At 38.4% G+C, this 14,767-nt stretch overlaps 1 protein-coding gene across 5 annotated transcripts in view; it reads right to left on the minus strand.

Annotated features, from left to right (window-relative positions):
- The window catches only part of C5 (complement C5), a 56,909-nt gene that overhangs the window by 24,133 nt on the left and 18,009 nt on the right, over positions 1–14,767 (minus strand). For all 5 annotated transcript variants that reach the window (XR_014714341.1, XR_014714342.1, XR_014714343.1 and 2 more), the window contains exons 16-27: positions 14,212–14,277; positions 13,278–13,478; positions 12,949–13,039; positions 11,670–11,746; positions 7,283–7,422; positions 5,724–5,945; positions 4,874–4,934; positions 4,219–4,308; positions 3,660–3,872; positions 3,118–3,193; positions 1,009–1,168; positions 323–418 (exon numbers count right to left, since the gene is read on the minus strand). Coding sequence is in view for 1 of the 5 variants with exons in the window: in XM_084650428.1 (XP_084506554.1) it covers positions 323–418; positions 1,009–1,168; positions 3,118–3,193; positions 3,660–3,872; positions 4,219–4,308; positions 4,874–4,934; positions 5,724–5,945; positions 7,283–7,422; positions 11,670–11,746; positions 12,949–13,039; positions 13,278–13,478; positions 14,212–14,277 (1,493 nt within the window). In the remaining 4 variants the exon portion in view is untranslated. The remainder of the gene's footprint in view (positions 1–322; positions 419–1,008; positions 1,169–3,117; positions 3,194–3,659; positions 3,873–4,218; positions 4,309–4,873; positions 4,935–5,723; positions 5,946–7,282; positions 7,423–11,669; positions 11,747–12,948; positions 13,040–13,277; positions 13,479–14,211; positions 14,278–14,767) is intronic.

Raw genomic sequence — 14,767 nt, forward strand, 5'->3', positions numbered from 1 at the left:
ACCAAATCCCCAGGTAAATGATCTGGTTTGTTCTTTTGCTTATTTTGGAAGTTGTATCACCACTGTGGTTCACTAACGGCTAGATCAACATGTATATATTAACATTTGACACTGGAAGTAACTCTTATGATAAAAGAAAAGAGCTTTGGTTTGTGGGTGGTTTGGGTTGAGAGAGAATCATAGATCCTTATGATCAATCCTGACTTGCCTCTGGGTCAGGACTGGGGGGGAAGGAGATGGAGGAAATCTAAGGACAGCAGAACACAGAAGCTGAGAATATGATTGCCTGTGGCCTCATTGGAGAAATGAAAGCATTACATACCTGTGTTGGGCATAAATGAATGGCCTTTGCAAGTCCAATAACAGAAAAAGCTGTGAGATACAAAGTTTTTTCTTTGGCTTCTTTAGGCAAAGTACCCTAAAAAAATCCAAATATGTAAATAAAGGTAGTTAGAAACAATGCGGTCAATTGATAAAAAGAATATTTTACAACTTAAGCGAGGAATTGAAGAAAAATTTCTGTAAGAAGTATCAGTCCAATAGCAATTTTATTTTTACACTGAAAAGAAGTCTTCTTTTGTGAAGAGGTTAATTTACTTAAAAAAATACAGACAGACTAGAACAAAAATACGTGTAAAAGTAATGACAAGCCAATATTTTTTCAGGACTTTTATATCGTGATTAGAAAAAGACAATATACATGTTGCTTTCACAGCATCTAAGAAGTAACATACAAGTATCTGTACCTGAAAAATATAGTGAAGTTTGAAAGACTGCGCTACTGTAAAAGTGATTTTAGAAGGAGAGATGTGTGAACATGTATTAGAACTCAGTGAATTATAGCAAAATTATCTGTAAACCTCTGATTCAGCATAGCATTTAAATACTCGCTTATACGCTTTGCTGAATCAGGGCCTAAACCAGCTTGTGTATCAAATAATGGAGTACCTTACAGCAACTTGAGCCTTTAATATATGCACAAATAAAACATATGTTCACTTGTCATACCTGTAGTTTTACTGGCTGATAACTTGAAAGTTCCTTGAATGACCCATCTGCCATTTGACAATTTTCAATCAGCCATAACACTGAATTACAAACAGAAATTTGATCCAGAGTAATATACAGACTAACTTGTCCAAAAATCCTTAAGGCAAAAGCTGTCAACCTGTGAAGGAAATTGAGCAAAATATAGATGTTTTGTTCAGTGTGTGAGATGATTTTTTTTGGGGTAGTTTAAAATACCAAGATAGACAGAGAGCACCTATTTAGGCACAAACTTGCATTACTAAGATTTGGGTTTACCGTATGTTGCCTTGGGTCAATTAAACCTTGTTGCAGCCCTTTCAGAATGGCTGGACAAATGTATGACTTTGACAGGGCACTCTTAGTAGCACCCTGGTCACTGATGTGGCTACAGCATGAAAAAGGCTGCAGGCTAGGAGCAATTAAACACCTTCTGTTGGGGGATTATGAGCACCTGTAATCACTGGGCTAACGATAGAAGGCTATAAGTGGAAGAAACAGAAAGCAAGGGGGAGCTCAGAAGGAAAGCTCAGGGGGTGACTGCTCCGCACTTTAAGTCAGGGGGTGGGGATTGTCTGGTCTGCTGGGGAAAGACGTCACCTCTTTAAGGGGTGGAGAGGCTACGAGTGATTTTTGCAGCAGCCGCAGAGCAGGTCAGTGTGGGGACACTGACCCATCCCCCACCCTGTCGCTCCCAAAGGATGGATATAAGTACAAACCAGACAGGTTTGAAATAATTGAATTGATTGATTGAATCCCTTTTTACCGGGACCTGATGGAGAAGCACCTATTCTCCCATCCAGGGAAGTGGCGAAATACCAGGTTTGGTCAGGATCCGCTGTAGGCACTGCAATAGCTGTTCCTTTCTTGGGGGCCTGAGAAGGAATTTTCCCCTCACCAACAGATTGACCAAGGCATAGTATGGGTTTTTTTCCACCTTCTCCACAGCGGGTTCAGGGGGGACTTAGCTAGGGTGAACATGGAATGGGAGTTAAGCTACAATGCGGCAACTCATTATGTAAATATGGGGTGGAGGTCCAATGCAGTTACTCTGTAGAGAAGGGATACAGTGATCAGATAAAGGGATCTAAAGGAGGGGAAACGGGAGTGTTCAGGGCACCTATGACTGGCACGCCAGGGAGCCAACCCCTCCCCTTTATAGTCCACCTTAACCCTCATTTGAGGAAGGAGCATTGTAAGGTTCCAGCAGCAGGTTGGCTGGGGACCAGTATGGTAAGAGGAGGGGACTGATGGAAGCTCCCAGGTGTATGTTAAAATGATCACGGAATTACCCACATTGTACACTTTTATCTGCCAGGTGCACCCAGAAAATTAAACATTAAGTTGTGGCACCACTTCCCACAGCTCCCATTGGCTGGGAACGGCGAACTGCGGCCACAGGGAGCTTATGGGCTCCATGCCTGCAGACGCTTCAGGTAAACAAAATGACAATGTATTAGATATTCAATTCAATGATTTCACAGAGTTTAAAATCATCAAATTTTGGTGGAGACCCATTTATAAGCTGACCCCTGCTCTTTGATGCGTCACTTTTTTACCAAAAATATTTGGCTTATGAACGAGAATATACGGTACACATCTGGTGGCCAAAAGGTAACAACCTGGTGTGTGTCTGTCTGTGAGGCCGCATGAGCTGGCCAGGCAGTGAGGTACACTGGGTAGCCACAGAGGCACCCTGTAGCAATGATCAATAGTATTTTTAAATTAGCATTGTAAAATAAAGTTAATCAAATCTCATGCTGCAGTGTGCAAGCTGATCTCTACAGAGCACAGGAAGGTGATTTTTCCTTAAATACAATACTGTACAATAGTCTTGGCGTACTGTGGGAGATTTTCCACCCTTCTCTGAACCATCAGAAATTAGTCACTGAGAGTCACTTCTTCCTGTAAATACTTAGGCAAAAATGATGCCCATGATCCATAAGTGGAACTAACAGTGGCATTGATGGAGTACTGTGCACACATTAATGGCAATATGAAATGTGGCCCTTAAACATTAGTCACTGTGGAAACACAGGACTGAATCAAACCTTTCAAATCCACTGTAATAGAATGATCATTTTAACTCACCAAGTGCTGGATGTCCCGTCTTTCCACATGCTGTAAGAGAAGTCTCTGTTTCTGAATGACAGGACGCTTACAATACCTAAGATATACATAAAGCAGACTTAGTGTTTCTGAAGCACTGATTTCTATTCAAATTACATTTCTTCACTTAGAAGAAAAATTAACCTCTCTTTGATAACTGGCCTCTAATTGTTTTGTTTCTAAAAAAGCAGCAAATGGTTAACTTCCAACTCAAAAAGATAATATTAAATTACCCTAATTGTGCATGTCAACTAAAACTTTACTGCTTCCAAATAAGATAAGATCATATTTTATAGGGTTTGCAACATAGGTGTCAGTTCAAGCAATTTTGTAGTTCAGCCACTACAGAAACATTATGTGAAACATAGTTAACCCCACAGTTTTAGTTTAAAATATTTTTTTAAAATACATTAGCTTTATTACATTTTCATCAAATATTAAACATTAACTTTCCTATCCAACAGTATCTGCAAGTCCTTAGAACCTTCAAATAAAACCAGAAATTGAAGACCACGTTTTTCTACCTTCTTTCATCTTCCTCCTCATATTAACTCTTGATGTTATGGTTTCAGGGCCAAGTAAATTCCAGTTATCGGACTTTTCCAGGTAGTGAAAGACATAAAATACTGGAGCAATACTCATGAGCTCTGCCTCTGCACTGCCCTTAGGCAAATTAGTAAGAAACTGAACACCTTCACGTTTGAGAGCAGCAGAGATTACTTCACCCATAAGCTGTCCTGTGAAGAAAAACAACATGGTTAATTGCTGCCTCAGAAATACAGGCATAACTCTTATTGACTTAATTGGGAGTTGTGCAAGAATATCTGAGGGTAGAATTTGACCCATAACATTTAGAGATACTCTAATCATTTTCTATAAAAATCTATTAATAAAGATACGAGTTTAAGACAATATAACCTCTAAAGAAGAGGCTGGTCTAAATAGCCTTTTCTCAAAAGAAAGAGAGAGAACCTGAGAGTATAGTCAGGTGGGTAGAGCAGAAAAAAAAGGAAATTAAGAAAGAGAGCAAGCACGTATCTAGAAACTAAACATAAAATACTGCAAACATTTCATTCCATTTACCTTTTATACTCACAGTCCTGTCAATTTTTGTTTTGGGGACCAGATCAAATGGTGTCCTGTATCGAAATTCTTGTCGTCTTCTGATTATACCTGCAATTGGAAATAAGTACATATATATCTCAACATATTTATAGCATTACCTGCTGGGTCAGACTGAAGCCACAGCTGTTTGCCAATTTATCAAACACACACAAAAAATCATGAAAACTAGAGTTGGGTCTAAAATCCAGATCCAAACAACTCTAAACTTTGAAAAAGTTCAGATCCAGACCCTAATTCCATAATAAATTAAACTAATACTTGGATCTTTAGAAAAGTTCTAATCTTGATCAGAACTCTGGGGGATAGATTCATCTCTGATTAAACTGGATTATTTTCTATTCTAGGGAAAACAGCACTTGGTAGTCGGTTTTCCTGAACAACTAAATTTAGAAAAATCTCAAAGTCTGCATGCCATATAAGATATGAGTTCCTAATCATTCCAATTAATCAAAATCTAAAAAAAATGGCTAGCTACTTTGAAAGGGACTCCATTACTGTGTGCTAGGGCATGCAATTTCACAATAGAGATATGTGAGCATTGTGCCATGAAGAAGAATTGATTTTGATGTTTGTCTGAGATTGCAGAGTAAAAGAACAAAATCACTTTCCATACCATTAACACCTTGTGGATCCAGAGAAAAGCCTGCATGAAGTTCTCTCTTAATACCTTCTGGCTGCAATCAAGAAGAGGCCAAAACTAAGCAGTACATCAAAGTACTTTGTTTAATTTAACACACGGACTAAAGCAATAATTTTAAAATATCAAACAATCAGACCCACATAATCTTTGTCTAATTCTCAGTTTAAAGGTTTGCTGCTGCCTGCCATTTCTTTTCAAAACAAAATCTTCAACCAAAATTAGCAACAGATGTAAATAAAGTTTATGGAAATTATAAAACTATAATAAATATATCTTTACAATAAATGTATTTAAGTATTTGAAAAACTGATGCAAACCACATCATCAATATTCTATACTCTATTTGCTTATTTTAAGTTACAAGCTACATACATCATATTTACACCTATTTGCCTACTAGTTGTCAACCATTGTAATCCATACATTTAAAAAAGTAAATACATAAGGGCCCAATCCTGAAGTTGCATCATGGCATAACTCTCAATGAAGTCAATGAGCATTTTATATGAGAAAGGACTGCAGGATCAGGCAAATGTTTTATGCCTTTTATATACACATCAGAATGGAGATTAACAACTGCTGCAACTGGTAGATCTGTTAAACAGAATGACAAGACTATTTGCAGGTGTATTATTTGTTATTTTACAGCACCCAAAAGACTGATAACCACTTTTTAAACACAAGTAAATTACATATGATCCCTGGATTTCATAAATCAAATGCAGTCATGTTCATATTCTGATTTCATATATTTATAAAATACCATCCATTTATTATGACTGAATCTATTCAAAAAGAGTTCTAAGGAAGGTTTTGGTCTTACCACCACACGCAATGTTTTCACTAAAACTTCACTGTTCTGTTCAGCCAACAATGTAAAGTTGATTGTATGAAGACCTAGTTCCAGAGGGAGTATTCTGAATGTAACTGATGTGACAGAATAACCATCTAGGTTCTGAAATTGACAACTCTGTAACCTTTGCTGAGCACTTGCAGAGCCTTCGAACAAACAGATTCCATCTCCAACTGTTGCTTTAACACAGAACTGAAACATCAGAGAAGATTTTAAAAGATTAAAATAAATTTTACACTGAGTTAGATAACGCTAAACAATTTTACTATTGTTAGCAATGTGTAAAAGTGATTAACTTTATTATTATTGTTGTTATTTGCATTATAGTAGCGCACAGAGGCCCTAACCAAGGATCAGAGAGCCATAGCGCTAGGCATCATATATACAGTTGCATATAACTTTTCTTTGCAACATTTTTCTGTAAAATTTCACTGTTCTGTTTCAGGGTATTTTTCATCCCTAAAATTTTGCTTTTCTATCAAACCTCCAGGCAACATTATTTATTTGCTTTCAAAAATTTGTAACCAAGAAAACCACCCTCCACTTGAAATTTCAAACTCAAATTTTGAGCAGAAGCGTTATATTATTTATTTTCTAATATTTATATTAGGATAGAACACAAAAGTTGCTATGTAATTTCAAAACACAGAGAAAGATGCAGTCTCTATGCCCGAAAGAGCATACAGTTTAAAAAGACAGACAGACAAAGAGAAAGGAAAAGGGATACAACATCCAAGCAAGGAGGTGAGGGTGATAACTGGGACATCCTATTAGTATAGCAGCCATCTTTAAAAAAAATATTTTGTGCACTGTACTTTTACATGAGAGAAGGTGGATGCTACAGAAAGAAAACTTCATATGTTGCTGAATGCTGCTTCTGCTGAACTGACCCTTTCTTCCCTGTCCTGTCCAAGGTTCTTTCTACCAAAGCTAACACTGTGGGCGCTCAAACATGTAGTCTGTGCCTGACCAGCAGGAGGGAAGGACTAGAAAAGGGAGTGAAGCAGAAAGATGTAAAGATTAGTGCATTTCTTGATGTACAAAATTGTTTATTCTTGAGTCTGAAAGTTTTTTCCACATTTGATCAAGAGCACTGCCCTCTCAGTTCAGGAAGCTAATATGTAGAAACTCCATCCATGATTCTGTTCACTAGAGTACATTGGGAGCTGGCTTCAGAATTAAGTGAAAGTCATTTCATGTGTCAGTTCCACTTATGCCATTTTGGCTTCCTTTTTTCACCACCTACCATTGAGAACTGGGTAGGCCACACACCAGGATATTCTACAAACATAGCTATTGGTTCTGCCTGGGGGCAGTTGATTTTTTAATACAACTTTTGAACTGTGCCCAAATAGAATGTGATGGGTGCTACAGGAAGCAAATAAATTAAATTATGAAGTACAATGCTGCATTTTTTAACAATTGGAGAATCCTGACTCATGCATACTGACTGTATACTTGCAGAAACAAATCCTTTGTCAGTTCATCATAATACTACTTATATAAAATTCAGAAAATCCACAAATTACCATTGTTCTGGAATTTCTGTAGTTGTAAACAGATCCTTTTAACTCAATTTGTTCTCCACGCACAACAGAATAAGGTATATGCATGCTCACAAAAACATCTTTTAAAACCTGCACTTGGAGTGCATCAGCAACACATATGCCTAGGAAGAATTAAAAACATAATAGCCCAATATGATATAAACAGAATCACACATTTTATGCAGACTAGTCTCTCATTCCAAGAAGCAGGTCCATATCACTCCTCACACCCTTGTCACCTTTCTGGTTTCCTATCAAATTACAAAATCTACTTTGAAATCATCATCTTGGGTTTTCTGAAATCATCAAGGACTCGCTCCACCTTCTCTTTCTGAGTTGTTATCTGCCTAATTCCTTGTGCTCACTCCAGTCCTCCTACTCTGACTTCTTCTCAGTTCTCTCCTTCCTAGTGCTAAGATTTTCTCTTTCAGCTGTACTACCCCATCTATCACAAACTCTCTGCTCCCCCTTCTCTTCAAGCAATTAAGTCACTTCCTCTCGAGATCTTATTGCAAGATTTTCTTTTTCTCTGTAGCCTCCTATAAGACAACTGTAAAACAGAACTGCAGCCAAAGCATAAGTATTAATATTTTTTTAAAAAATTTAACTTCTGAGAAGTACATAACAAATATTCAAACAACAAGCATATTGAAAAAAAACAGTATACTAGATGACATGATTTCAAATCAGATTATTCTGATTACAGTCTTTCTTTCTGGCCACCCAAAAATAATTTCCACAACGCTTTTGCATAAAAGATTCTCACAGATTCATAGCATCAAAGGTTGATGATTTATTCTATTTGACAAATAGGATTAGAAGTTTTCAAATGGTGTATAAAATTGGTTCTGGTGCTTACAGTTTTATAGATAGTGGTCAAATCAAGCCAGAATTAAACAAAGAGTAAACACAAAAGAAGGTAACCAAAATATGATGATTTTCATGTATAATATTTCATGAACCAACAGGGCTAAAGAATAGCACTCTCTTGCAAATAATACATAGTATTAGTTTCTGTTCCTGGCGTTCCAAGAGATATCTGGCCAGCAAACATGAAGGCTATATATCAGATAGGCCAGGATACTTTCAGCATTCCAAGCCTCTAGGACCAGTTTTCCCATGATACTGATGATCAAGGGGGAATGTTCAGCTAAAATATATATTAGTAGGGAAGGAAAAGAGAATCTTGGATCTCTTGAGACATCTAGATCAGGGGTTCTCAAACTGGGGGTCGGGACCCCTCAGGGGGTCGTGAGGTTATTACATGGGGGGGGGGGTCACGAGCTGTCAGCCTCCACCCCAAGCCCCGCTTTGCATCCAGCATTTATAATGGTGTTAAATATATAAAAAGGTGTTTTTAATTTATAAAATGGGGGTCGCACTCAGAGGCTTGCTATTTGAAAGGGGTCACCAGGACAAAAGTTTGAGAACCACTGATCTATATAGACTAATGTGTAGTACTGGGGAGGAGCCAGTGGTCGTGGTACATGTAGGTACCAGTGACATAGGGAAGGATAGGAGAGAGGTCCTGGAGGCCAAATTTAGGCTGCTAGGTAAGAGACTGAAGTCCAGGACCTCCATGGTAGCATTCTCTGAAATACTTCCAGTTCCACACACAGGGCCAGTTAGACAGCCAGAACTGCAGGGTCTCAATGCATGGATGAGACGATGGTGTAGGAAGGAGAGATTTAGATTTATTAGGAACCGAGAAAACTTTTGGGAAAGGGGGAGCCTATACAGGAAGGATGAGCTTGACCTAAACCAAAATGGAACCAGATTGCTGACACTTAATATTAAAAAGGTCATAGAGCAGTTTTTAAACTAAGGACTGGGGGAAAGCCGATAGGTGTGGAGGAGCACATGGTTCGGACAGCGACATCCATTAGTGGAGGATCTATTGATGGAGATTCTCTATGACCTAGTAAGGACGAGAGGATGGAAGATGATAAAATATGGGTAGGATCTGATGAGAAAGAGCCAAATGAAAAAAGTCCCACTCAATTACATCATGTAATGGCAGACAGCTAAAAAGTGAAAAGTTTTTAAAGTGCTTATATACTAATGCTAGGACTCTAAATAATAAGATAGGTGAGGTACCTTGTAATAAATGAGGATATTGATATAATAGGTATCACAGAAACTTGGTGGAATGAGGATAATCAATGGGACACAGTAATATCAGGGTACAAAATATATTGGAAGGACAGAACAGGTTGTGCTGGTCGGAGAGTGGCATTATATGTGAAAGAAAGCACAGAATCAAATAAAGTAAAAATCTTAAATGAACCAAACTGTACCATAGAATCTCTATGAATAGTAATTCCATATTCTAATAATAAGAATAAAGCAGTAGAAATATATTACTGACTACCTGACCAGGATAGTGATAGTGACTGTGAAATACTCAGAGAGATTAGAGAGGCTATTAAAATAAAAAACTCAATAGTAATAGTTGAAATCCCCCATCCCCATATTGACTGGATACATGTCACCTCAGGACGGAATGCAGAGATAAAGTTTTTTGACACCTTAAATGACTGCTTCTTGGAGCAGCTAGTCCCAGAACCCCCCCAGAGGAGAGGCAATTCTTGATTTAGTCCTAAGTGGAGCACAGGATCTGGTCCAAGAGATGAATATAGCTGGACCGCTTGGTAATAGTGACCATAATATAATTAAATTTAACATTCCTGTGGTGGGGAAAACACCACAGCAGCCCAACACCGTAGCAGAAAGGGAAACTACACAAAAATGAGGAGGTTAGTTAAACATAAATTAAAAGGTACAGAGACAAAAGTGAAATCCCCGCAAGCTGCATGGAAACTTTTTAAAGACACCATAACAGAGGCTCAACCTAAATGTATACCCCAAATTAAAAAACATAGTAAGAGAACCAAAAAAGTGCCACCGTGGCTAAACAACAAAGTAAAAGAAGCAGTGAGAAGCAAAAAGGCATCCTTTTAAAAGTGGAAGTTAAATCCTAGTGAGGAAAATAGAAGGGAACATAAACTCTGCCAAATGAAATGTAAAAATATAATTAGGAAGGCCAAAATGGAATTTGAAGAACAGCTAGCCAAAGAATCCCAAAGTAATAGCAAAAAAAAAATTTTAAGCACATCAGAAGCAGGAAGCCGGCAAGACAACCTGTGGGGCCACTGGACAAGGGAGGTGCTAAAGGAGCACTCAAGCACAATAAGGCCATTGCAGAGAAACTAAATGAATTCTTTGCATCAGTCTTCACGCATGAGGATGTGAGGGAGATTCCCAAACCTGACCCATTCTTTTTAGGTGACAAGTCTGAGAAACTGTCCCAGATTGAAGTGTCATTAGAGGCGATTTTGGAACAAATTGATAAATTAAACAGTAATAAACCACCAGGACCAGATGGTATTCACCCAAGAGTTCTGAAGGAACTCAAATGTGAAATTGCAGAACTACTAACTGTAGTTTGTAACCTATCATTTAAATCAGCTTCGGTTCCAGATGACTGGAGGAAGCTAATGTGACGCCAATTTTTAAAAATGGTTCCAGAGGTGATCCCGACAATTACAGGCTGGTAAGACTGACTTCAGTACCGGTCAAACTGGTTGAAACTATAGTAAAGAACAAAATTGTCAAACACATAGATGAATATAATTTGTTTTGGAAGAGTCAACATGGTTTTTGTAAAGGGAAATCATGCCTCACCAATCTACTAGAATTCTTTGAGGGGGTCAACAAGCATGTGGACAGGGAGGAACCAGTGGATATAGTGTACTTAGATTTTCAGAAAGCCTTTGACAGGGTCCCTCACCAAAGGCTCTGAAGCAAAGTAAGCTGTCATGGGATGAGCCTCTCAAGGACTGGTAACTGGTTAAAAGATAGGAAACAAAGGGTAGGAATAGGTCAGTTTTCAGAATGGAGAGAGGTAAATAGTGGTGCCCCCCAGGGGTCTGTACTGGAACCAGTCCTGTTCAACATATTCATAAATGATCTGGAAAAAGGGGTAAAGAGTGAGGTGGCAAAATTTGCAGAGGATGTTGTGAAGGCCAAGACTATAACAGGGTTCAAAAAAGAACTAGATAAGTTCATGGAGGATAGGTCCATCAATGGCTTTTAGCCAGGATGGACAGGAATAGTGTCCCTAGCCTCTGTTTGCCAGAAGCTAGGAATGGGTGACAGGGGATGGACCACTTGATGATTACCTGTTCTGTTCATTCCCTCTGGGGCACTGGCATTGGCCACTGTTGGAACACAGGATACTGCGCTAGATGGACCTTTGGTCTGACCCAGTATGGCCGTTCTTATGAAAGGAAAATGTCTTGGAAAAGAAAACTAAATCCAAAAGCTCATTAATTATTTTGGTTACCCGTACTGAGGTCGCAATGCTTACCTTTATCTGAAATGCCAACACCTTGTATTTCCCATGTAGTCAGAGAATCAGGCAGAGTCACTGAAAGGGTCTTTGATCTACATTACAAATGGTTTTTGAGAATTAGTGAATTTTATAAATTATTATTATTACTTTGTTAATACCAACATTTGGCTCAGCACTATACAACATGCAGGTAAAGACAGCCTCTGCCCAGAGGAGTTTGCAGGGTCAAAGGTTCAGATAAGCTGTACAGGAGACCTAGAGCTGTTGACTTAGAACACAGAACACATTTTTGTCTGATTAGGCTTGGTATTGGTTGGCCTTGCAGAAATCAGAGAGTTTTTGAACTAATATGAACAAAAAGAGAGCTGGGGCCTGACACTCTGGGAATAGGTGGTCAGTTTCCTGTACAGAGACATAATGGAAAAAATGTCAAGGGGAGTCGGGCCCAGCCACACCAGTGATTGATCATCTACCTTCCAACTGAGACTGATCAAGTGAATATAAGAGCCAGCAAGTGGCTCAGCTGGGGAGAGGAACTGTGGAAAGGAGGGTGATGTCACTAGCTGGCACTGAATGGAGAGACGTACAGGGAAAGGACTCTGGGATCCAGCAGCCTACTTTGGTCCAGGGAGTAGCTTTGTGTTCATATTCCTGGAGTGAGGAGACAGGCCACCAGCCTACAGTTCTTATAGTTAAGGGCAGTATCATAATGCATATGCACAAGAGGATAGAATTTAAGTTGCACAGACTATCTTAATTCTGGCATTTCCTAACTTTGGAGTGCTTTAATGTTCTCTTAACAATATTTTAAAAAATGGAATAAATATACAATTCTAAGAAACGATATAAGAATTCATATCATGGGAGGAGGGCAGGAAAACTAAAAAAAACCTCTTTAAAAAATATGGTCAGTCTGGTCTGCAAATGGTCTGCAAATTCATAGTAACAGTATTTGCCCCCTTGTGAGTCAATATGAACCCTCTCCACTGAGGGTATGTCAACACTGCAAGTGAAAGTGTAATTGTAGCACGGAAAGGCATACCTGTACTAATTTTAATCTAGCTAGCATGGGTATGCCTTACCCATGCTTCAGTTACACCTTCCACAAGGTAGGCAGCATGATCACTTCCCTCAGTCAACAGTAAGGGAGTGAATTAGGGTTTCTTTCTCTGTATTGAGAGAGGCTTTCAATAAGAGATGGATATCCTAGTTCAGAAAATGGGGCACCTCAGATTCTATGCAACAACTGAGCTATTGCAAGTCAGATGACATTAAATGGTTCAGATTATAGTACCCTGGAGGAACTTGGTGGACTTCCCATAACCAGCTTTCAGGGAAGTAGCTACGAATCTCTGCCTTGTCCAATTCCAGTAGAGCCTTAAAATCTGAAAAGAACAAACAAATAAAGCAATTCAGAGATTCCTAAGGCTTTCCACTCACAACCTCAAAAATCACTGTTTTTGACTTCTGTGATCATACAGCCTAGAATCTTTCCTTCTGTTTTTCTTGTTAAAATAAAAAAATGGATTTTAATGTTCTTACAAGAAAGCTGTCATTATCCTAAAACAACTATATACACCCTCATAAATGTATGTATACATTCACAGACAGTTGGAAACTTACGCATTCTTGCCAATATTAAAACTTTGTAGGTCCCACTCTCCCGTAGTTTTGTTGCAAATTCACAGCAATCCTTGAATGCTTTTATGCACCTAGGATGACTCTTAATACGCTCAACTCTCTGACCGCAAGTCTCTTTGAGAGGAGATTCTTTTACTCCACCCATACAGCACTTCCGAATCTCTGGATGCGAATATCTGGATGCTGAAATAATAATAAAATATCTTACATAATCCCTTCCTTGAGATAAAATACTTTTAAACAAATGGCTGTAACTGGTCATAATGAAGTAAATTTTCAATCATTCAGGTAATCATGTACAACCATGATAAAGGTGTAGCTTTCAGGAAGAAATTAAATTTGTCTTTTTAAAAATCCCAGTGTTCAAAGTGACCTCTCCATATTATTGTGAATCAAAATTTTAAAACAAATAAGGAAAAAGGATGGAAATGACATTTCAAAAGAAAAAGTCAGCCACAAAAACCATAACTATGTTTTTCTCGCCTATGTTGCATGAATTGGTGGTCTCAGTCCAATCCTTAATGGATCGTATCCATATTAGAAATGCCACCAGCACAACTGGCAGACCTTGTGAGCAGAGGTCAAAAATTTAAAGGGCAAAAGGACAAAAGCACTCTTCCACCCCACGAGTAGGTCAAGATTGGGACAGACTGTCATGTTGTTAATTTGTATTGTGGTCATGATTCAGCAAGGAACTTAAGTAATTGCTTAAATTTTAAGAATGCGCTTAAGTCTCACTGACTTCAAGTGAAGCATGTGTTTAAGAGCTTTTCTGATATGGGTCCTCTGACAAATCTGAACAATGACATTGCAATCTAGCTCTTCCTGTGCACACTCAAAATTTAAACCTTCATATTTCTGATTTCTAATGTACAGCCTCTTTTTTTCATATATTCAAGCAAAACTTTTGGGGCACCTCTGTTTTGTATTTCCTCTTCAAAGCTGGATCTTCTTGGTCTTACAATTGCTTTACAACTTTCGTCTGTTAAAAAAACCCCAAGAACATGTTATAATATTTTTTTCCACTAACTCATTCCAGCATTAAAATAAACCAGTGAAAGTATACTATAGGACTGATCTGTGAATTTGGCAAGTTTTGTTTTGCAGAACTACTAACCGTGGTACTTAACCTATCATTTAAATCAGCTTCTATACCAGATGACTGGAGGATAGCTAATGTGATGCCAATTTTTTAAAAAAGGCTCCAGAAACAATCCTGGCAATTACAGGCCATTAAGCCTAACTTTGGTACTGGGCAAACTGGTTGAAACTACAGTAAAGAACAAAATTGTCAGACACACAGAAAGCCTTTGACAAGGTCCCTCACCAAAGGCTCTTAAACAAAGTAAGCAGTCATGGTGCAAGAGGGAAGGTCCTCTCATGGTCAGTAACTGGTTAAAAGATAGAAAACAAAGGGTAGGAATAAATGGTCAGTTTTCAGAATGGAGAGAGGTAAATAGCGGTGTCCCTCA

This window comes from Lepidochelys olivacea, assembly GCF_965140295.1.
Source record: "Lepidochelys olivacea isolate rLepOli2 genome assembly, chromosome: 16".
NCBI lineage: Eukaryota > Metazoa > Chordata > Testudines > Cheloniidae > Lepidochelys > Lepidochelys olivacea.